This window comes from Spinacia oleracea, chromosome 6 (assembly GCF_020520425.1).
Source record: "Spinacia oleracea cultivar Varoflay chromosome 6, BTI_SOV_V1, whole genome shotgun sequence".
In the NCBI taxonomy this organism is placed as follows: domain Eukaryota; kingdom Viridiplantae; phylum Streptophyta; class Magnoliopsida; order Caryophyllales; family Amaranthaceae; genus Spinacia; species Spinacia oleracea.
In genome coordinates, this window is record NC_079492.1 from 118,156,816 (window position 1) to 118,182,336 (window position 25,521).

Below are 25,521 nucleotides of genomic sequence, written 5' to 3' on the forward strand. Positions count from 1 at the left end.
CACAAATTTAGCACTGAAAAAACACCTAAGAGTTACGCACTTTTAATACCCAACTTTGTGATATTGTCATTTTATATCTCAACGACTACCACTTTCGTGCCACCCCTGACCAAATATCCTGGGTCCGCCACTGTGCACAAGGTGTACAATAAATTTATTGTATACCAACATAACTTTTACCCAATTTTTTCTAACTTTTACCCAGTTTTCTCTAACTTTTGTATTATTAAAAAAAAGTTGATATATAAACATTTTAAAAGGATTAAATGATTAACTTTTTACATTATTAGTAATTTTGAAGAAATATTTTTTATTAAATTGAAAATTTTTATCACTAAAAAATAGATAACTTTTACCTATATAAGGAGAACTATTAAGCATTTTACGTTAATTTAACTTTGGTGTACAATATTTATCGTACACCCCATGTAAATAAGAATTTGTGATATGTTTATTGGCTATATGTTCTTTGGATATAAATAATATGTTCATTTAAAAACTGGGTGCACATTGAGCATTGTGCACCGTGTGCATAAATCATATTTTGCTGTCTCGTGTAAGGCGTTTTGACCTTAAGTAAAGAATAAAAACCCAAATGAAATTTCTCTCTCCTTAAACACGAACTCGCTCCTTCGTCTTCTTACTTCTCCCGCCTCCATAGTTATGACTGCCTAACAAAATAACCAGCTTCCAGTTGTATCAGTATCACCACAGCACTACCTCTACGGCTGCGCATTTGCCAACCACCTCTAGTCGGCGGCGCCTCTTCCAAAAACCTCTCGTCCCCCGCTGCTTTTCTCGTTCTTGACGACTCTTTTGAAGAGCTATGGGAATCGACTGTCTTGTGCTTGGTAATCTCATTCTTCACTTACAAAAACGAATTTCTAACTACTGAATTGATGTACCAGATTTTAATTTTGCGATAAATGGGATTTTTAATTAATTAATCAATTAATTAATGAGTGCTGTTAATTACTAATTAGGTGCCGGACAAGAAGTGGGGAAGAGCTGTGCTGTAGTGAATATCAATGGCAAGAGAATCATGTTTGATTGTGGAATGCATATGGGTGATCCCAAACACCCTTACCCCGATTTCTCTCGCATCTCCAAAACCGGCGACTTTGATGGAGCTCTAACCTGTATCATCATCACTCATTTGTACTCTTTTTTATCTGTCTTTCTCTAACCATCTATTATGTGATTAGTTTTATTTTAAATGCTATTCTTGTTAATGGTATTAGAAGTGCGAAGGCTAGTTCCGTTATTGTGTTTAATTGTTTATAACTGTAGCAACAAAGTTAGGGAGTGTAGAACAGTAGAAGAGAGTGTAGCGAGTTGGGTGTGTGTAAGAAAAAGTAAGATTGGGATAGTGTTATAAGTGGGATTTATATAAGTTAAAGTTGGAAGAGAGTGTTGTAAATGGGTTTCTGCAAGAAAAAGTAGGAATCAGAGTGCTACTTGTGGGTGTGGGTAGTCCGGTAGTGTGGATGCATAAATTGAAGAAAATAGAAGTGTATCCAACATTAAGGAACGGACTGAAAGTAGAATGTGCAACTAAGAAAAAGGAATGGAGGAGTATTATACAAGAAAGATTTTATTTCGATATGGATTATTGAATCTATTAAAAGATTTGATCTTGTTATTTTATTATATAGTTGTATGGAAATTTCGTATCACTTGACTATTTTTTCTTGTTGGAATTTGTAGTCATTTGGATCATGTAGCAGCACTTCCTTACTTCACTGAAGTGTGTGGATTTCGTGGACCTATTTATATGACGGTATACCCAAAACTCTTTATTACTTAAGTACATTGTATTGGTTGTGTTCTCGAGACTATTAAAGTTTTTTATTTCTCTTGTGGATTTTCTTTTTCATGATCTCTCTCTTTCTCCCTTGCCCGAGTACAATTTTTAGTTATTCCAAGAGTTGTTTTGCCGAAAATTTCCAGATGATGTTTCAAGCTCTCTTGTATGTTACTGTTTTCATGAGGGTTTGAAGGCAAAACAAATCATTTTTCCCAAACAAAAGGAAGATGAAACAAAGTTGGTTTATTTGGAGAAGTGCTTTTGAAATTTGCTTTTATAATTAGTAGAACTGCTTTAATTCTCTGATTTTTGCTATAGGTCTATATTGAGTTGCTTAGTTGATTTTTCCTGTTGTTTTGGAAAGTATTTGTACATGTTGAGTTCATCTTCCTAGGAAAACTTAGCAATTGGCATGGCCTATCTGCATTACCCCAAGAGTTTTGATGCCAGTGTACATCGACCCAAATTGGCATTCTCTTGCCTACAATAAACATAACAATACGTTGGATAGTCTGTGATTTATGAATTGTTAATGACATGCCTCTGTTGCTAATTGCAAGAAGAACAGTTCGTTGGTGATAGGTTGCATTTCATTGTCTTCAAATATTTTAAAAATTCGGTACCTCACAGGCTTATCAAAGTATACCAACCTCAGGACCTGTATGAAATGAAATGAATGACTATATTTTTGTAAGTAGAGATTTAGCCCTCTGTTGCCTCCTATCCTTTTGGTCTTGCAAGGGTTTTTTTCATCCTATGTAACCTGTTCCTTCCCTTTGTTACTTTCGGCTATTGTAATCACTTTGAAACTGCTTGTCTTACAGCATCCGACAAAGGCCTTGGCTCCTCTAATGTTGAAGGATAATCTTAAACACATGATTAATGGAATGGGCGATAAAGAAAAGTTTACTTCAGATGATATTGATTCGTGTATGGAGAAAGGTACTTCAAGTTCCTACTGGCAGCATTATACCATCCTTTCTACCTCTTTATCTGCTACTTCAACGCTGAATCATACTTGCTTCTTTGGCCCAAATTCATGATCTCATTTAACGCAGCATTATACCATCTTTGTTTGTTTTATAAACTTTTCTCTGACATTTATAATAATTCACTTTATTGTGAAATTGGAATTAGTTAATATTTATTGTCCAGTTCAGCAGTAATATTTGCTCAAGGTGACTAGAGATCATCTAAAGAAATTTGAAAGGGAATAGAACAGGAGGCAATGGCACGTTTTGGATGAGGCCAAAAGACGCATTTTGTTATAAACTTCGTAGTACCAGAAAGGCTGTTGGCTGTGAGATACCTAAGGCAGCTTTTAAATGCCAGAAAGCATATGCAGGAAGGGGTTTACTTAGTTTCTTACAAAAATTTGTTACTCTCTCATTGGCGATGCATATGGATTATAAAAGGAACTTAAATGATTTGGAAAATCTGATCTAACAGTTATTACTCTGTGTATTTAATCAGCTATCTTCTCTCTATATATATAATGACCAAGCTGTCCACTTGGCAGCTTCTCTTTACCACCTTTGATAGCTTTCATAGAAAAAGATGCAATATTACAAAAAATCATATCTAATAAAATCTTGGATTTTTAATTTCCAGTTAATCATATTGGCCTACTACTGTGTTGGTATCTCTGTTATACTTCCCTTAAACTATTTCTAACTATTATTAGACATTTTCTTCATATTTTCTATTTTAGTTAATATTTTCAGTATAAGCTGTGTCGCATGCGTTCTTAGCTAGTATGTATCCATTATGTATGACAATGTGCAGAATTAAGTGAAAGGCATTGTAGGAAAATGGTACATCAATCAGTGCTAAGGAACATTAGCTTAGCATCTCAACGCGGGAATTATAATTTAGATGGTGGATAATGGTGCACAATGAGCATGGTGCGCCCTAAGAACACAGACGTTTATGTAAAAGAACATGCGTTTATGTAAAAGAACATGATATGTTTTTTATTTGAGTGTTAATAAAAAATAAAAGAATATATCTCATGTTCTTTTTATCACAATATCATGATCTTCTACCTTAGTATTTGTGCTCTCTGAGTTCAACTTCTTCATTTGCACCCTTGTGCATAGTACATGAATGTGGACAGAGGATATATGTAAGAAGGTGCTTTGGTTAAGTATGAATCATTTTTTCTTGCTTTCACTTTTTTTAATTTTTTTTATTTTATCAATTAGATAAATGCAGATATTGGTCAAAGTCCAATATTATCACTTTTGGCTCTTAGGACGGTGAAATATTGTAATATACGTTTATCAAAGCTGAAGAGGGTGAGATAAACCAGTCACACATTCATTTGACTGTGAAGCTGCAGCCCGCTTTTGTGTTTCTTCATTTTAGGCAACATATGAACTTCCTTTGAAAATGTATCCTCTTAGTGGGGTTATGGTAACTGTTCCAGTGTCCCTTTGCAAGGAATCACTGATCTATGGGTGTGCATTTCTATAGTGTTGCTGGTTCATTCCTGTATATGATTTATGCTTGAAATTAAACCACAAAGAAAATGGAAGTGGAAAGCTATGAGGAATGTGGTCTCATAATGCCATCTTATATTCTTATATATGATCATCACCTCGACCTATTCACACCCTGTTCATTTAACTTCTATTACTCCCTCAAGTGGTCATTCCAACTTTCAAGGAAGCTTCGAATGTGCAAACACAAATCAGAACTATGTAGTGTTTTTTTTTGTTCTTGGCAATTTCTACCATGATTTTGTACTATATGTTATCTTGCCTGGCTGCTTACAGGAAATAGTGAATTATACATGTGTTGAAAATTTGGATTCTGCTTCACCAACTTTCAATTCCAACTTCCGAATGTTAGAAAGTAAGCATAACTCAGTTATTTTTTTAATGTTCTGATTTATGTTTGCAGTTATAGCAGTGGACTTGAAGCAAACTATTCGGGTTGATGAAGATCTTGAGATTCGTGCCTACTATGCCGGTCATGTGAGAATCAAATCTATACTGTCAATATTTGATGATTGAGTAATGGATATAGTATGATCAAATTTTTGTTCGTACGTTGAAGTATTATATTTTGCTCACCTAAATAAGATGATCTCATCTGATTTTCATCTCATGTGTGTGATGTTTAGATACGGAAGTAGAATGGTATTTTAAGGTCTGATATGATTTTTTATAGTGCGGTGTGGTGTGGTGTGGTGTGGTGTGGTGTGATGTGATGTGATGTGATGTGATGTAAAGTCCTGAAATAAAGTAAAGTGAACACACCCTTTTTGGCTAGACAGCCACACACAATTATTATCTATGCTTCATGAAATTAAAATTAGAACTGAAGGCCTGAAGCCATTTATCTCATCCCTGCTTTCGCTTCCTTTCTTGAATTGTTGTGGTGTCTGTACTTGTTAAATGGTTTTCCAGCCAAATATGTTCATTGAATTTTTTAGAGCAGCTAGTACCGCATTTTGAGAGGAAAAGTTTGTTTTAGGTAAGGTTTGCATTTGAACTGCTTTACAGTGGAATTGACACAGAAATCTGTTGGCCTATAAGGCTCTTTTAGAAGATTCCTACCTTTTTCTTTACGCTATGATCATAAAATAAGCTCTTCTGGTATTCTTTTGCATTTTTACATTGATGTTCTAAGTCCTTTTGGTAATGTTGAGGATTGATAATTGGGGGAATTGGGGGATGAGGGTGGGATAAATGAATGGCTCAAAGAAGCTCAAGGGATTAAAGGGAGAAGGCTGGGAAAAGCTCATCATCCTAGCCACAGCCTGGATATTGGGTTTCTTGTGTAAACTATGCTGTTTGTTTTCTACAGCTATTTGAAGCTTGGGATTGTGCTCTATGATGTTGTCTCGTTCCTGTGCCCGTAATAACTTGCTTCCTGACTTGTGAGTTATATAGCCCATACCTGACTTTTTGATTGTCACACCAAAATTATGTGTACTTTATGACTTGATTTTATCAAATTTCACTAATCGTGTGAAGATTAATTGAACTCTGGTTAACAAACTCAATTTTTCTGGTGTCTTCTTTCCCCACTGGTTGATGATGTTACTTTTTCACCTGTATCCTTTATGTCTCCACTGGCCAAAGTTAAGTAACTTGCACTTGTTAATTATCAAATCCGGGTACTGCTTTTGAGTGTACTGGTACTGAAGTAACGAATACACTTTGAATTTTCAGTTGCTGACATGTCTTGCTTGCCATCATGTGAATCTTTACTTTGAGCTTGGATCCCCTCTTTTTATTGTTCGATTCCTGAGACATAATAGCATTTCTAGGTTATTGGTGCTGCTATGTTCTATGCAAGGGTGGGAGATGCTTCTGTACTGTACACGGGGGACTATAATATGACACCTGATAGACATCTTGGTGCTGCTCAAATTGATCGTTTGCCGTTGGACCTTGTTATAACTGAGTGAGCGTATTTCTAATTCTGTTACATTTTGGCATTTTGCGTTTTTAGTTCTTTATATTTTTTTTGTGAAATCTGACAAATTATTAAACTGTTGATAACCAAAAACAGGAAAGTAGGTGGTTAAAGTTCATTACATCTGTTTGATTTTACAATGCCTCTTCATTACCATCTTCCCTTCTGAAAAATAATGTCTAACAGTATGTTGCAAAAAACGGCTCTTGTCCTATTTGGGACATTGACTGTATTGCCGAATATTTCAAAGTGTGCTTTGCTTTATTTCAAATTCACTTAATTTTTCTAATTCTAACAACAAATTGAACAACTGATTTCTAAAAACTTGCTATTTATCAAAAGTTTGCGGGACGCACTTTAGAGTTTAGTTTAATAGCTAATCCTAAAGGCAAGTTTACCTTGAGAGGATTTTCGTCACTCTTTGAAAGAATTTGAAATTTGCTTTAAGCAAACCCGAATTCATTAACACACATGATACAACATGCCTTGCAAAATCACTTACATGACAATTAGAGGACGCAATGCTAACTCTAAGCTCCTGACATAACTACATTCCTTACCCTCCTAAGGAGAAGGAATACTTTACCTCTTATTATTGTTGAATCTAGACACTTCTATAAAGTGCTATAAATTTTTCCAACTTAAAATACAACTTAAAATCTGTCAATTGAAAAAGATATATCAATATACTTCATTTAATTGGATTACATGTTCCAAAATACAATGACAAGGTGCCGTTGAAGTTCTTGTCCACCATGGAGCGTACTTTAAAGTTGGGTTTCTCTTGAGCTACTTGTTCGTTTGTGATATCTTATTGCAAGTGTGCAACAAGCTAGGAATACAACAAAAACAAGGAAAAGCACACCAAGAAACTAATTTGCATCAAACACATGTATCAATTTGAGCAGAGGTTTGGGAGGTGCCTCATATGCGAGTGGCTGACTAGCTGTACCCTCCCAGAGGAAAAATGTCAGCATGTGACAAGTTCCCCCACTTAAGCAGAAAATGACATCATGCAGAGATCTTAGCCTTTTATAAGTTATATCCTTGCGCAAGTCGCATAATGACATATCTTCCCATGCTTGGGCAATGTAAGTTAAGTTATTGCACATTTGATCCCTTACAGTAGTAATATTACTACAATAGTAGTTATTTTAACACCATTACTAGTTGTGGCTTGACAATTAACTTCATCCCAGGTTGGGCCATCCTACCCCACATGTTCAATAAACTAGAAACACATACTCCCTCCGTCCCTAAAAGATTTTCACTTTATTAAGATAGAAGGCAAAAGAAAAGCAAGTGAGTTTGTAGTTTTGTCTTTTTGCTAATTTAAATAATAGAATGTGAGAGAAGACATGTGAGGACCACATACTATAAATGGTATGGGGCAAACTCAAAGGGACGGACCGAAAAGGAAATTGGGGCAATCTTTTAGGGACGGAGGGAGTAATAAACAAGGAAACAAACACACCATGGCACTATTTTGGACCAAAAATGTGTATCAGCATCACATATAGGTATTGGAGTTGCTTTATATGGGAGTTGCTTCACCCTAGCAATGGGAAAATGTCAGCACCTCACAATGTGCTCCATTGAGGAAGGTTCCAGATATCTATGAAAACACTCAAATAGTTCTAGAATCTGATTTTGTAGTTGGAATTCTTTTTGTCTCCTTTGTATTTTTCTGCCAGTATTTGTAACTTCACTGTCTATCTTCTGTAAACGGAAGTAACGTGGGGTTGATTATCCACATTATGTTATCTTGGAAAATATGAGTTGCCAATGGAAGGTCCTTTATGCCGTGAAGTAATAGGGTAGTCTATGCACTTTCAGATGTGGAATACAGGAGCAAGGAAGCATATATCTGGTTTTAGGTCTGTGGCAGAGCCGTAGAAGTCTTAATGTCTCATGCATTTGTTTTGTTTGTTGGTTGTGCATTTCTACCTACCTGATTATTGCATACAGAGTTTTGTTGCAGTGAAAGCTTATAAAGGTGATTTTGTTTGAGGGTGGAGTCATAATAAGTATTTTTTGTTACAGGTCAACTTACGGAACAACGATCCGTGATTCTAGATTTGCTCACGAAAGCGAATTTCTCAAAGCTGTAAGTAAATTTTGCTCTGTTCAAACATGGAATGATGGAAATATCAGTTTCTTTTCCTTTTCTTTTCTCTTTTGGAATCTAAGGACTGTTGTGGGGTATGGAATTGTGAATCTTGCACATGTTAATGTCACAGGAGAATATTTTCCTTTGAGATAAGTGTTTACAGTCATGTTGCTAGTTGACAAGTGCAAGGTTGTTTTCCTCCTAATAGTTTGAAAGCATAATGGTCAAATCCTCTTAAAACGTAATCTCTGAAGATAGATTCAACTGTCAAATTTTGTTGCACTGGATCAAGCGCCACAAAATGCCGATAAAAAAGAAATAGGATGTGAAGGTTGAATGCTAATCGCTCAGTATTTTCTGGATAAGGATTGAATGAAATTTCTATCCAGTTTGGGGGAGACCTAAAATTTTAAAATCAGTAATGGGGCGATTGTAACTAAGAGTTTAGGGATATGGTCCGTTATGATTCTCAAAACCAAAAGAAACAGGACCAACTGTGGATAGAAGCATGTCTACAGGTTAGAGGGGTAATTTTGGATGGAGTTGGAAACCTATTTGTTCTGATTTGAGGTTTCCAGAGAGTCAGAGAGTGCTGATTTTTTTTAGAACACACAGCAGTGTGGAAGCGTTAAACTTTGAACCATCGACAGCGAATAAATTATTATTTGTTGAATGAGATAAAACGGCATGGATAACAAGATCTTATAAATAGGATTTTTATGTTTTTAATTTTCATGTCTGTTGATTTACCTGTCCTTAATTCATTTCTTCATAAGCCACCTAGCAGTCCTGAGACTGTCACACACCAAATTTTCTGCCCTCTCCGTGTTTATTGCGAAATGCACAGAAAATGCACGCTGTAGGTACCTTTATGAATCTCACTCATATCTATTTGACAAAGCTAATAGAGAGCCATTTTGCTCGCTCCCTTGTGTTGGTTAACATCAAATCTTTCTAGATCTTTATTGTTTTCTTTCTTTCTAATCCTGATATGAGAGTAAAGTATTCTGATTTAAAGTTTAGCTTCTTAAATTTAATGTTTGTATTCAGTTCCGAAGGTTTAGCAACCGAAATTTAGGGGAGGAAATATGCCATGTTATGACTGTCTGCTAAATTTTTCTTACCGTCATTACAGGTACATACATGTGTTGCTGATGGGGGAAAGGTTCTGATACCAACATTTGCTCTTGGGAGGGCTCAGGTATTGTCACTACTCTGATCACATAACCCACTTCAAGCCTCAGATTTCTCCAAGTGGCTTAAGGATAGTTTTTTTTTTTAAGGTTACTTTTTTGTCCTGGCTATTTTTAGGTAAAGGTGTCATCTTGATGCTCTACTTCTGTACTGATCAATTTTTTTATTTTTTTTATTTCTTTTATTTAGATAAAAATTAAGCTTTATTATGTTCGGATGATTTCTTTTCCCTTAATCTTTAAGTTTTTGCTCCTCCTTCTATGTTGAGTGTAGGCAAAAGCAAAAATTCTTTTAATAGTTGTTTTGTTGAAGGACTTGTTATAGGTTCGGTAATCTTGGATTTAAGAACTTCACCGGAAATCTAACATTCTTCCATCATGGTGAATATGCAAATCCTAGAGGATATCTTCTAATGGTACTCTCTCTGTGAGAATAAGTGCATAAAGTTACAAATTGATCTAATAAAATGACTAAAACATGGATGTCCCAGTCTGTTTTTTTATTCTATTAAACAGTATTTATGGTTGTTTCTGTGAGTTGGGTAATGCAAGAGTATTTTAACTACTAGATTACGATTACCTGTCACGTAACCAGTAGACCTATATAAAAACACGAAATAGTGTTCGTTTCTTTTGCACAGTAATGTAGGACAAGTTAAACCCAGAATAAGGAATATATGTCAGGCCAACTTTATTTCCAGCCAAAGAATCCTCTTAAAATCTCATTCTCTGACTACTTATCTACCTTATAATGGTTCTATTACTTTAACTTTACACCCCTTCGTTTTCCCATTATTTTTCTGTAACTTCATTACTTATCTACCAACTCCATGCTCCTATTTGAGAATTTAAGAATTGGAATCAGGGAAGATCACAACCTGTCTCGGAGTCGTCAATTCAGAACAAAATTCAGTAATTAACAATTAAGAAATTAGATCACATGGGCTCTTCATTATGGGGTTTCTAGATTTTTACTTTACTCTCATATCAGGATTTTTCAGGCCAAGTTTCCTGTAAAATATTTTGCACACACCCATTGAAAACTCTAGACCTTGCAGTTTTCTCTGTTTCCCGTGTAATTTGGACGACAAAATGGTTCTCGAGAAGGTTAAGGCTTCAGCGTATATGGAAGTTTTGAATAAGTAAAGCATTCTTTATAATTCGTAGTGTGGAGCTCTTGACCTTTGTCTCCTAATCTTTGTATCTTGTGTTACATAAGTGCTGAATCTGGTCATTTCTCTTCATTCTCTTCCTTCACAATGTATTAGTGTTTGCAAAGGTGCGCTTGAACTGTGACTAGTCACTGCTGTCCTTTGATGAGGCACACTAAGGTGTAGTGGCAATGATTACCAGAGTCCCATGTTCTGCTACCTGTATTAAGAAGTGTGCCTCGCTTTGGTGAGGCCTGTGGCTCTCTTGTGTGCCAGCAAGTTGGTCCTAGGCTCCAGGACTCCTCTCGCTTTAGTGCACCTTAGGCCTTTTTAAACTCTGTTATGAGGTCACTGGTGCTTTATGGTGTAGGCTCTTTGGCTTAAAGGAGGGTTTTTGGGTGTGCTTTGTGCCTTTTATAGGCCTCATGCAGGCAAGATAGGTTGTTTTGGAGAGGGGAAAACAACAGTTTTGGAGATGCACGATTATGGTGGCAGATTAAGATTATGATGCTTTGGCTAGAGGCCTAAAGCATAATGACACAATCTTTTTCCATTTACTCCAACTTTTTACTTTTTTGATAAAATCTCCTCTTCAAAGAAAAGTTATCCATTTTTAATTTGCAAGTCTTACCCATATATGTTTTATGTCAGATGTCACCTAGTGAGCGAATTTGAAGTAATTTATCTTGTGTTGGTTACTCCAAGTACTATCATATCCTGTACTCCGTAATTTATACTAATATGAAGTTTTTGGCTGTAGATGAAATTAAGTTTCTGTTTACTTATTTTGGTTAAAGAGTAGATGGGAAATGCTTTTATATTTGTCATATCTGACATTATCAGTTTTTGAATCATCTGGAAATGATCCGTTCTTTGAGCCTCAACTTAATTTCCATTCATTGTGCTAGTAAAAGAATCATGTTTGTCTTACTTTCGTCGATCTTGAGTATACAATGGAGTGTCTGTGGTTTCTGTTGTACTCTGTGTTCTTTTAATGCATCATAATCAGTGCATACCGTTTTCCTCACTTGAAAAAAATGTGAGGGGACTTCAAATATTATTCCTTATGGTTTGGTTACCACTTCCATTTTGGAGTATAGGCGGTTTTTTTTTTTTAGGCGAAAAAGAAAGAACTAATAGCCGAGATAAGAATACACCGTCAGGAATCGAGAAACTTCTGGAGATAGTTTGTGGTATTGCACTTGTGCAGAGAGCTGTATCTTAATAGTCACTCTAGTATCGGGTTTTCATTCCTTTCGGGAAGCAGATCTGTAAACTCGACTTGTCAACGATTGGTTATAAGATATCCTAGTGCACTTGACAATGTGTTGCAGACATTTCTTAGGCTCTTGAGCTTTCTTGTATCTTTAGTCCTGTGACAATGTCTATTAGATGCCTTACTTATTCATGAATATGCATCTTTTGCTATACTTAAATTCTTATGTAACGTATGCTGAAATTTGAAATTCATAACATAGGAAATCTGTATATTGTTGGAAGATTACTGGGAGCGGAGGAATTTGAAGGTTCCTATATATTTTTCTGGAGGTTTGTCCTTATAACTTGGATTCGAAATTATATCTTGCTTTAAAAATGCCTTGAATTGTAGCTCATTAGATTTATTAATGTTTCTGTGCTTCCTTGCAATATTTATGGAAGGGGTTATCAATACTAGTAAAAGAAAATTTTATCCCCGTTGGAAAATCAAAATACAAAGTTATAGAGGACTAGGTGCCCTGTGAGAAAGAGTTAAAGCAGGTCATGTTGATGATCCACGTTCATTGAAGGATAGGAGAGGACGAACCAACAGCTCTGGTCCAAAACATTGCTCAACTTATCTGATTTTGAAATCTCTTATTCTTTTCAAACACCATTGTTACAAATATCCCTTTACAGAGGTTTCTTGTATTAAATTTATTACTCTTTTAACTTCTCCAGGCAGGAATTGCACTTGACTGTGAAAACATACCGTATACCTATATTCAATGCTAAATAACCATGTATGTTGTTATTCAAAAGTTCACATAGCTGTTATTTGTTACTCGTTATGGTTTATTGATGTTTTCATTGTCTTGAGGAAATTATTCAACACACTGTTGATGATATTTTGCATTTTGTGGCACTATTCATAAAACATCAGTTACTGCTATCGATTTCATAGTGTTTGGCAGGGTAGTTCTGTTCACTGTTCTCAACTTCTCATACATCAGTCAAAAGTCTGTTCTCAACTTCTCATACATCAGATTTTCGTGTTTCAGCATGCTCCTTGATTTGGCTTTTTCTTTTCAGGTTTGACGATCCAAGCCAACATGTATTCCAAGATGCTTATTAGCTGGACTAGTCAAAAGGTGAAGGAGGCATACACTAATCACAATGCATTTGATTTCAAACATGGTATGGTAAAAAGAAATGGAAGTAACATAACTGCGGCAAGTCAACGTTACTTTTGAGTGGAATTGAATTTGGTCGCAGAGATGTTATTTGCCTTTTGGACCTCACCTGAGATTCTAGGCTCTATATACTGTCTTTCAAATGTCCCACTGAGGTGGTATTGAACATTTGGCCGTAGAGATGCTAATATGGACGAGGGAATAGGATAATTTTTAATTGATTAGTTTCATTCTGAACTTCGTCTCAGAATTTAGGCTTTATCTACTGTTGGCTACTTGGTTCACTGTGGTAGAAGCGTACATTTTCTTGCAGTGGTGCTGACATGGGTTAGGAACTGAGGATCAAGGATAGGGAAGAACATATGTCCGACATTAAGAATAACAGCTCCTTATGGCTGAGTGCTGACATCGAGGTGCCTAACCTTTCCGTCAATGTGATTTCTTGGTGAAAATGAATCTTTAGGGTAACTATATGCTGTGCAATAGCAGCCTTTTTCCACTTGGCATTTCATGTCATTAAGGCTACTTTTTTTCTTTTTAATCTCTGCTTGAAGGGTGGGTCTTCCTGTCGAGCTACTCCATGCTTATGCTTTCTAGGCTTTTCTCCACCCACCAAAGGAAGCCTTTCCACCTCCCTCGTACTATTTTGGACGCCTATGGGCTATGTCCAATAGAAACTAAACTGAAGGTGCACCCTTGCCGGGCCTCTTGTAAGCAAAGATCCTTTCTACCTCTATACCGAGTGTTGACCAAAACCGTGTCTTTGTTCTTTGAAGGCTATGACCATTTTCTTGTTTCACAAGCATTATTACCTGCTGTGTTAATAGTGAGTGTTGGCCCTTCTCCTACTTCACACCGTGACCTAGACTTGGGTATGGGTATAACGGTGTAACTTTTTAAGGGCATGTCCATCTGGCTACTGCTCTAAATTTAAGGCATTGAGTCACTATTCTAAATTTAGACACAGATGTTAAGACATGCCCTTTCAAGAATATTTTATGGCAAAATTGCTAAAACAAACCTTGTATAACCCAGTTTTTGCGAGAAACAACCTTTTAAAATTTTCTGGCATATTCAAACCTTAAACAAAAAAGTTCTTTGTGAGGAGCAACCTTGCCCTATTTTCTGACGTTGACCAATCCTTTTCCGGCGTTGACTCCTCCTTCATCTTCATCTTATTCCTCTGCCATTATTCACTTATTCAAACCAAATGGTAATTTATCATAGATTTCCCCTTCACTAATTATCAAATATTATGATCATAATCCTCCGAAAGTTAGAACTTAAACCCTAATGAGGTAATTTCGGACAAATAGATAAATTGGAGGAGAACCCTGATTCCATTATTTTTAAGTATGACCCCATATTATGATGTCATGTATGAAGTTTGTAAGCATTCCATTCTTCAGTGTTCTTCAATTCTTATTGAAGTTCGACCGAATAAACAATCTGAATTAAGGGAAATGATTATTTATCAGAGAGGGGCGAAAATTAGAAAAAAATGAATTCGCTTTTAACAGGTATTTGACCCCAATTATCTTATCTTCAATTAGATGTTGTTCTTCATTTTATATCAAAGTATATCACCTGCAAGGAACTTTGAGGGTCGGGGCGTGTTTGTTGATTGTGATTTTCAATATTGAATTGGCTGATATTAAGGATTTAGTTGATTTGATTGATGATAGAGGTTTGCGATTATTTGAGTTCAACATGATTATGCACCTAAAGAAACTATGGAGTACCAAAATGGACGGGGTTGTGTAAATTGTTTATCATAGGAAGAATGGTCGTCTATGGTGTAGTATAATTGCAAACTATCTACGGTGATGTGTGGTTGAAGGAATTGGAGAAGTAGAAGTAGGATGAGAATCATGAGATGATGATGGTGAAGAAAATGGAAGAAGGGGAAGATGAAGGAATGAGATAGAAAGAAAATAAAGTCACGTGACAAGAACGCTCGAGTCAATGCCGGAAAAGGCTTGGTCAATGGCGGTAAGGTTGTTTCTCACAAAAAAAAAAATAGAATTTAAGGTCTGAAGTTGCCAAATTTTTTTATAAGGTTGTTTTTCCCAAAATTTTGCTATAAAAGGTCTGTTTTTGACAAATTTGCCATATTTTATAGGTTAAATTGTTTTTTACCACCTAAAAAAAATGACAAATTGTTTTTTACCACCTAAAAAAATAAAAATTGTTTTTTACCACCTCAAAGTAAAATAAAAATTGTCTTTTACCACCTCTTAATTACAAAATGGATGAAAACGTTTTGTGAATTAATGGGAAGTAAGGGAAAATTGTAGCTTATATGCATGAAAATCGTGGGAGAAGAGAAGGAAACAGAAAATATAGTCGGTGAAATGGATCCGCATAACGTTTCCTTGCATTTTTTCGGTTAAGAGCTAGGTGGTAAAAAAAACAAATTTTATTTTATTTCTAGGTGGTAAAAGACAACTTCTATTTTTTTAGGCGGTAAAAAAACAATTTGTCAATTGTTTTAGGTGGTAAAAAACAATTTAACCTTTTTTATACATAAAATATGAAGCTAACCTTATTACGCGTATAGGTTCAGTTCTCCATTCATTGTCTTAAGCCTGTTACATCCGTTCATATGGTTTTTTACTCCAATTAATGATGCATGGACCCATAAATCTGAGATTCTGAGAAGAGACAGTGAGGGGATAGTCTCTCCATTGCTACGATCTGTTCTATGTTAGTAGATTGGCTCATAGCAGATAAATTTCCAAATCAAAGTAACAAAATGTAGTGGTTGCTAGCAACTTTTAAGTAAAATTAGTTGTGAAGTATGGTTCAACTAAGATGAGTAAGTAGTATAATTGGTCCCTGTCAGAAAGAAAAGAACTCTCTGCCATGCCATATTGAGGATTTTTGTTTTTTGTTTTTCGCAGTTCGCACTTTTGATCGTTCTCTGATACATGCTCCTGGTCCTTGTGTTCTCTTCGCAACGCCAGGGTGGTTAAATACTGGATTTTCACTTGAGGTTTTCAAGCAGTGGGCAACATCAGAAATGAACCTCGTTACTTTGCCCGGGTACCATCTCTCTTCGTTTCTCTGAAGTTTGTTTCTCTATTTGTTGGGCATAACATGCATCAGTCTTCGAGATTTACTTTTTGGAATATTCAAGGGATTTTTTAATTATATGAGACACTTAATGAGAAATTATCTCGTGCGTGTTTGGGTGATTCTGTGTATATGTAAAACTACCATATAAGTACTTTTACCGTGTTTGAGTCACCTTAAATTAACCCCCTCGTGATTAATTTTTTTTTTTGGTGTACCACCCGGATCACTCTTAGGGCTAACCCGGATTCGGGGCGAGTTCTGAGTGGATAGGTTTCAGTCCCCTCCCAATTGTTGTTGCAGGGGATCGAACACGGGGTCCTCCCTACCAAGTTCAGCCTCAAACACCACTGAACCAACATACAATTGGTATTTAACCCCCTCGTGATTTAATGACTTGGCGTGCTTGAATTGCAATTGCATTTTCCTTATTTTGCCCCTTTTCTCCACTTTCCCTTTTCTGCCTCTTTCTCCAATAATCTAAGCACCACCTTCATGAATACATCTTCACCTAAATTATTCTTCCCCCTTCACACTATCATTCTCCCTATCAATGCCCTCCAGTTACTCCCCCCACCCTCCCCAATCATGTTTTGTCTCTCACTCCTCTGCTCCATCCTCCTCCCGGGATGATTCATTGTAGTAGAACTACCCACAAGCAATCAAAGGGTTGAGGAACTAATATGCATTCACATGACAAAAATTAGAAAATTGTTGAAGTTCCTGAGCTACATTCATTGATGATGCACCTAATGGATCTCATCTTCATGCTTCGAGGTCTTGCGTATTGATTAAGGGTGAAATCGATACTACACTTGTAGATCCTGGATGCAGCAGACAATCAATACCATGAAAGGGATAATTTAAAGTTAGGAACTGCATATATTTTTCTTCTTATGTACCAAGAATACTTGTGACTATGAAGTTCAATATAAAAGAGAGCATAAGCTTTTGGTGACTTCAAATAGAAGAAAAGGATTGTTTTAGATTTTCGGAGCCTTGTCATTTTTATGAATACCATATACACTATTGCTGACCTTTAATGATGTTTTTTTCCCTTTATGTGGTCCAGGCAATGTATAGCGGGAACAATTGGGCAGAAGTTGATGTCAGGAAAACCTAAAAAAATTGATTTGGACCCTGAAACCCAGATTGATGTGCGGTGTCAGGTCATTGTGCATCTTCTACTTTCCTTTACCTCCTATGTATATATTCCATGTCAATTGTTAGTCATCACCATTCTCTTGAACTCTTGATAGATAACCTTTTCACTATACGTGGAGTAGTGTTCAAGTACAGAGATACATGTTACTCATGTTTCTTTCCCTGATCATTCAAATTGAAAACATGATAGCTTAGATAATTCATATGATTCAAGTGTTAAACTATAAACCCAAGAATAATATTTTATAAATCCATCAGGACCATTGAAGCAATTGGACTCCTGGAGTCAAGCCTTTAGGTTACAGTCACTCACTCACTCACTTGTATGAACTATGAAGAATATCTTGCTGTGTATAAACATAAAATTAAAGTCTTTGAGAATTATGAATGTTTCACTCTCATACGTCATAATTCCATATCGTTCTTGTATTAAAAAATAGAAAAAGATAGTGAGATACCTGCGCATCAAGCAGTATAAGGTCCCCAAAGGTGATCTATAAAGCCTTGCACCTCATAACCCTGGGCTTACTTTTCAGTACTTTGCTCGAGGGTCATGTTACTCTTGTAAAATATTGAATAATTGTATGGTATGCTTGGTTGAGATTAAGATTCAAATATTGAGCCTTTCTAGTCTCTATCTATGGTGGGATCCATACTGGGTGGTTGTTGAGCAAGGATGAAAAATATTGGTATGGTATGGTATGGTAAGGTATAGAATATATATATGTATATATGAAAAATATAGAATATAGACTAACAATAATGTATGCTACTAACAATAAGTATTTCTTCTCTAATCATTTTTTTGTTTCCAATTACAGATTCACAAATTGGCTTTTAGTCCTCACACAGACAGCAAAGGAATAATGGATCTTATGAAGTTTCTGTCACCAAAGCATGTGATCCTTGTTCATGGCGAGAAGCCTAAAATGGTAAAACTGAAAGGAAGAATTGAATCGGAACTGGGAATTCCTTGTTATCATCCTGCAAATAATGAAACAGTGAGCATTCCGTCAACTCACTATGTCAGAGCAGATGCTTCTGCTTCATTTATAAACACTACTCTATGTCCAAACTTCAGCTTTAAAAATAGTGCTTCGGAAGACAAATGTACATCAGAGCTGCAGATATGTGATGTGAGGGTTTCTGAAGGACTACTAGTTATGCAAAATAATAATCAGAAACCAAATGTTATTCACCAGGATGACTGGTCTGGGAAAACAGATACATGAACTCCTTGTCTGGGAAAAGTCATTTGGCCATGATTTGCAAGATATATGTAGAGCATCTCATCTGGTAGTATTCACATAAATACCTATGTGTTCCAAACAGAATTGCCTGTAATAGACTCCAGGAATCAATTTATTATCATTTTTTTTTTCGGCAAATAAAGTACAAGTATTATCATTTTTCACGCCTGTAACTATTCATAACTGAACTCTCGAACGGTAAGTGAGCAACTGCAGGAAAATATAAACAAAATTAATCAGATTTTTCATAAGAAATGAATCAAATTTATTTGCTTATGAAAACTGCAATTCTAATAAAGAGAGAAAATTTTGGAGAGAGCAAACAGAGGAGATGATACTGAGCTAAAAAGGAATCGTACAAGAGTGGAGGGTATGGAGGAGAGATAATCTGATTGTGATATCCCTAATGGTTGCCCAATTTATTTTGGTCACCATTTTATCGCTCTTATTTTTAGCTTACCCTACCATAAATTCTCTCTCTTCTATTGCACGTATAACTTAAAATAATTAGTCAAATTTGCTAAAAAGGACCTTTTATAACTCAAAATTTGCTAGAAAAGACCTTATAATCTTTTTTGTGAAATCACACCTTAATTTAATTTTTTTTGCGAGAAAAAACCTTATATAACTTTTTTTTGTGAAATCACACCTTAATGTAATTTTTTTTTGCGAAAGACAACCAAAGGTAAGTTTCCAGCATTGACTGAGTTTTTTCCGGCCATTGACTTGCACGTGAGAAGCACGTGTGGCTTTATTTTGCTAACCACACCCAATTTCCCTCCAAAATTCTAAGCTTTAAAATCTAAAGTTGAAAAAAAAATCGAAAAAAATCAAGTTTGAAAATTCAAGACTCGGGAAAATCAGTGTCTTTAGCCAAGTTAAGCCACACATGCTGCCCTCGCGCAAGTCAATGGCCGGAAAAGCTCAGTCAATGCCGGAAAATTCCCTTAGATCCTTTCTCGCAAAAAAAATTACATTAAGGTGTGATTTCACAATTTTTTTTTATATAAGGTCATTTCTCGCAAAATTTGAGTTATAAAAGGTCCTTTTTGGCAATTTTGCCAAATAATTATTGATAAATGCAATAAGTATCTTAAACCTTATTCTTAATTAAATTATGACTTATAATTAAACATTAGTCAACATTAGATACTTCCTACCTCCGTTCCTAAATGCTCTTTACGCTTTCCGTTTAAGTTTGTTCCTGAAAGTTTTTTACACTTATGCTTTTACCCTCTTATCTTATTATTTTATTCATCCACTTACCATTTTTGTTGGCCCACTTACATAATTTATGATTGTTAACCCATCAACTATTATTAACCCAATATTTATGATGTTAACCCTTCACACCAATTTAACACCTTTGATTTTTTTTTCCTCTCTCTCCTCTCTCGTAACTTCGAGCAAACCATTCAAATTCTTGGATATTTTTTCATTCAATTGCTTTCTCTCTCCTCTCTCGTAACTTCCAAAGCAGAACCCTTCTTGAAAATTATCGTCATCTTCTCCTCTCTTCAACCAGATCCGCCCTCTTATCTAACTTCAAACCACAAAATTTCATCATCTTCATCCCCACTTCAAACCAGAAACGTGATTTTGTCTCCTCCTTGATAAAAAATGATGATTTTTTTCATCATCTTCATCTTCTCTTAAAATCAGAATTAGGTTTTTTCTTCAAATCTTCTCTCCTTTCTCGTGAATTTGGGGAAAATTTAGTCTTAAATTTAGGGTTTCTCTGATTAATATCTCGCATCGCTCATGATTTTAGGTGGAAATTAGATATAGGGTTCTGCATTTTGGGATTCCTTCGATTTGCGGGATAATCGGGTTCGATAATTGGATTTTTTTTTTTTTTTTTTTTTTTTTGTGATTTTGGGGGAAAGTTAATTCAAGCGTTATTGGGGATTTTCGTGAATTTGAGCGAAAATAAGTTCTAGGGTTTTGTGGTTTGGGGAAAATTTATGTTCTTAGTGATTTGGGGATTTTGTGTATTTGAGTGAAAAATCAGTTCTAGGGTTTGAGAGTTGTGGATTTTCGTGAATTTGGGGGGGAAATCCTTCCTAGGGTTTGTGAATTGGTGATATGATATACAAGAATTTTGGGGAAATTAGTTCTAGGGTTTCAAGTCTCGAATTCTTCATGGATCCCTACTATCATCGTACTTCCACGACGACTAATGACGAGTATGTGGATAGGTTGTGAAGGCTAAGTCTTATCACCTAATCAAAGATAAATCTAAATCCACTAACTGAATAACAAGGGAAGTCATGATCGAATCCACATGGAAACAACGTTTTTCCTACTACTAACTAACATGTCTAGGTTATAAGTAACGGTAAAAAGGGTTGATATTAAGGATTATAACTACGGCGATAATTAAACAAGATAATAACAATATTAAAGGAATCTAGGGCAACTGTTCATCACAAATGCAAACCAGGATTGGACAACAGACAACAACAATCAATTAATAGCCATAACTAGAAAAACATGCATCTCTCGAATCTTATGATTTCCTTAGGAAATACAACTACCAGGCTCTCGCAATTTACTAGAAATAAATCCTATCTAATAGCCATAGATAAAAAGTATCAGATTTATACCTTTTGGCGCATAATCTAAGATTAATCAAATTCAATCAAAATAGTCCGTCAGAACAGAATTGATGAGCAATTAAAACAAGTTATAGAAATTATAATCAATAATCAACATATTGATCCCATCCAATTCCAATCATGCATTCATGGATATCCTAAACCCTAGAAATTAAACAACTCACTCATATTAAAGATTAAACAAAGCAAGTAAGATAATTGAATGCATAATTGAAATTAAGAGAATGAAATAAGGATTTGAATAATACCGAATTAAAGAACAAAGGTTGAAACTTAAATAAATTGTAAACTTGAATTCAATACCAAAGTGAAATAACAAAGTTTTAGAGAGAAAAAATAAACTAGTAATAAAGTAAGTCTAGAAAATAAGATGACACAAAGAACTTAAGCTCTAGTATTTATAGTACGTCTTGCCCAAAAACTAAACGAAACGGATCATTAAACGGGGAAAAAACGCGCAGAGGTTGTTGTCGCCTGATCGGGCGAACAACTCGCCAAAAACAGCTTCAACAGGTATGGCACGCAGGCGCCCGATGGGGATCGGGAGATGGGCGCTCGATCATGAGCGTGCGGAGAATTTAATTCCTCGCCCGACGGGCAGCTCATGGCCTTGAAGAACTTGACGAGCCTAGCGCCCGATGGACACCGGGCGAATGGCGCCCGATCGGGCGCGTGTAGATGGTGAGATTTGGTCCTTTTGTTCGCCCGATTGGTCTCCCTTCGCCCGTAGATCGCCGGGCGACCTTCAATATAGGCCTTTATTCCTTCTAATTCTTCGTCACCACGGGGCGAAGAAGTATGGCATCAAATTAGGCCTTCACTTCATTGTACTGAGAGAAAACATCATCAAGTACAAGATCCCACCTCCCATTAAGCGTGTCGCCCTACTTTCAATCATATACATTATAATTCACAACTCTAAAATTTATTATAACGAGGACAACCAATTTACGTTACTTACCACCGCAAACTTCGTGATAAACCGACGTACACAACCCTTAACGCATTGTAGCATGATAACTCTGCATGACCGGCTGCTACAAACACGACGACTTCAGTTTAATTAGGTATACTAGAATTACACAACCAGAACCAAGAAGTAAAAGATTATTCACTGATTAGTACGACCCACCATCTCAATACATTCTACACTCCAACTTTGCATCCTTTCAGTTACCCATTCAGCCCCAAAACACATCTGTAGCATTACATCCATTCCATTTACCTATCATCATTCAAATAACACCAGGTTAAGTTTAATATAAACATTCAGCTAAAGCTAAACTAACAAAGGTGTAGTGAATTGTACCAAATCATTAAGGATGGCACCATGTTGTTCTACGGGATTAGAATACATGGAATCAATCACTCTTAACACGCCTCCAATCAGGTCAAAGCATAGACACCACCAATGGTTGTCCGCCAACACAAGTACAAAGATTCGTTTTCACACGAAAATATAATATAAATTGTTAACTACACACAGATAACATCTTAAATTGATTTATATGCTTTTATAATCTTAATTATTAACTCTAGACATATGTTTTATAAACTTACCACACATACATATGAAAATGGAATGTCCTTCAGAATCTCCGTACTTTCTACATCAGGTCATGAGCTGCATCTTTGCCTTCCATCACAAAATTCTACAAAAAAAAATATTCTTGTTCATAAAAAAATATGATTCGTCTAAACCCTAAACAACTTACACGAGTAAAAAATAATAATTACCGCGTAATCAGGAGTTAGCAATATCCGTCTACTCTTCCACGCAAATTCCTTTACTCTCCACATCTTCGTGTATAACGAAGAAGCAATCCTTGCATATCCAGAGCTCAGACTTTGTGTTGCTACCAAGGTACCGTGACAATCTCGTTGATCAGCAACAACCCCCTCAGATGAAATCAAAATTTCCCCACCAGGGATACAAAAAATGAGTCAACCAATTAGTTTATTTACTTAGAGTATAGAATATTTGATAGGATAAATCACACTCCTATCAAATATAAACCTAACTTTCACCAACTAAAAATATACCAAGGGAAGTAGAGACCATATCCACAGGGAAACAATTTTCTTTCTACTATTAATCGACAGGTCTAGACTATTGGTAACAAGAAGTTGGTTTGAGTTGAGTAATTTCACTACGAAAATATATAAACAATGGGAAAATCAAAAATAAAAGCCTAGGGTATAGGTTCACCAATGAACAATAATCCGGGATGATAAACAATCACTAATGGCCAATAAAGCAATTAATCAAACTAGTATGCTCTCTCGAATCGATACTAATTATAGACTTGGGATTAACATGCTCTCGCAATTTATTGAACTTAATTCTACCTATTGAAACAAGCCTAAACATCAAATTGCATCTCTCGTATCTTAACTTGATATTGCCAGACTAATACAATTAAACTTGCGCAAATCTAATCGCATATTAATAAAATCAATCAATAGAAAATTAACCAACAATACCAACAATTAACAATGAACAATCATCCCTTCATATTAGTTCATGGATTCCCAAAATCCTAGATTAAGACTACTCACGCATCATTGAAATAAACAACGCAATCATATTTAATGGAAGCATAATTAAAATTGAATAACAAAGGAAAGAAATTATCAATACCTAATTGAAGAACGGAAGAGATAATCGAAAGTGGATATTTTATATAAATTATTTTAGTAGTTTAAGTTTATTTTGTGAATTTATTTTGAAAGGATTTTATAATTTTATATAAATGAATTTAAGAAACCTGTTTTTTTTAGATTTTATTTATTTATTTTTCTGAAACTTTATTCCTTTAACTAAACTCTAAACCTAGTTCCAACTACAATTCTTTGTTGCCAACTCTATTATACCGTGTTCTAGCACTTTGGCCCAAGAGACCTTTCTTTCTCTTTCATCACCATGTTCATCATCATCAACCTTGCAACCCTCCACCATTAAAACTCGATAGCCTACGCATTGTTTCTTGATTTTCTTGATCGTTTGTGCGACATCGTCACCACCACCTGTTGTAGTTACCTCGGTGTTAATCTTGTCCCTTTTATCTTCGGTTTGAGTAAGTTTCCTTTTGAGCTTTTACCCTCACTCTTCGTATGTTGGAATCATACCAAATGCTTGATAAGCTATTTTGTGTTGTTTAGTTTTCAACAAATTATGAAACTACTTACACATTTTATCAAGAAAATTATTTTTGGCTTCTATACCTTGTCCCTTAAAATATAGTACAATAGCTTAATTTAAAGAATTTGATTTTGTGTATTTGATAGAAAATACAAAATTCCAGCGTTTGAGAATTTGCGGCGTTTTTATCGACTCATTTATACTTATTTTTATACCATATTTTATTTCAAAAGACAAAAAAGAACAGATTTTATTTTAGTTCGACTTTACGTAAAGCAATTACAATTTGTGAACTTGTCTAGTTAGTCTAATTTGTTAGTGGACATATCTTACTTAGTATTATTCAATACTAGTTTTGAAGCCCGTGCGATTCACGGGTTTTGTTTTATTTTGTTTATTTTTAATAACTATTTTTAATAACGCGTTTTGGTGAATACATAGGTTCACCAAAATTAAAGTCAAAGATGTGATTGTGTATAGTTATGAAAAATTAGAAATGAGAGATGTAATTGCCGATGGGTTATGAGTTGAACAATACCATCAATTAATAGGACTTAATCAATTATAAATTTGAATTTGATTAGAACTGTCAATTCATATCTTAACTTGGAATTATGGTTTGATTATAATTTTCAATTTCTATCTTGAAGAGTTATAGTGCATTGTGTAACTTGAAATTATAATTTGATTAGAACTTTTATGATTTATATGTATGTTGTATTCTAATTTTATCATGGAAATAATGAGATGATAAATTTAGATATTTAGAATATCATGTGAGCTTATTTGGTAATTACGTAGTAATACTATATGTTATGTGCATCTAATATCATATCCTATTCGGTTGACGCAAAATTCTCCTTTTATGAGATTGTAATTATACTACGTATCAAATATTAAGAAAGGATATTGGGCCTATTGGCATTGTAATTCTAACGTAGAGTTATATTAGTAGTCAAAGATATGTGGCACCTAAATCTTATTTTTCAATGGCCGAAACAATAGATATCCTATGTGGCGCTCTAATAATTCAACAATTTTTTTAATTAAAAATTAAATTACAAATCTTATTTTTCATTGGCCGAAACCAATATCAAGTGTTGTAACTATACACAATCAAATCGATGCATTGGGATCTTATTTATATTCCCAACGACTCTAACAACAGTATTTTGAAAAAATTGTATCATTAT

The 25,521-nt window shown here is 35.2% G+C and overlaps 1 protein-coding gene across 3 annotated transcripts; it reads left to right on the forward strand.

Annotated features, from left to right (window-relative positions):
• The first annotated feature begins 594 nt into the window (after positions 1 to 594).
• LOC110802773 (cleavage and polyadenylation specificity factor subunit 3-II) lies at positions 595 to 18,725 on the forward strand. 3 transcript variants are annotated; one of them, XM_056831072.1, is made up of 13 exons: positions 595 to 851; positions 984 to 1,158; positions 1,708 to 1,780; positions 2,632 to 2,749; positions 4,712 to 4,785; positions 6,087 to 6,223; positions 8,279 to 8,342; positions 9,481 to 9,546; positions 12,168 to 12,237; positions 12,979 to 13,083; positions 16,046 to 16,124; positions 17,227 to 17,323; positions 18,140 to 18,725. In XM_056831072.1, the coding sequence occupies exons 1-13, from the start codon at positions 827 to 829 to the stop codon at positions 18,548 to 18,550; spliced, it is 1,494 nt and encodes a 497-aa protein (XP_056687050.1). In that variant the 5' UTR covers positions 595 to 826; the 3' UTR covers positions 18,551 to 18,725. The 3 variants fall into 3 exon arrangements, with proteins under 3 accessions (XP_056687050.1, XP_021863912.1, XP_021863913.1); XM_022008220.2 differs by having other exon boundaries at positions 596 to 851; positions 15,983 to 16,124; XM_022008221.2 differs by lacking the exon at positions 595 to 851 and having other exon boundaries at positions 1,000 to 1,139; positions 15,983 to 16,124.
• The last annotated feature ends 6,796 nt before the right edge of the window (positions 18,726 to 25,521 follow it).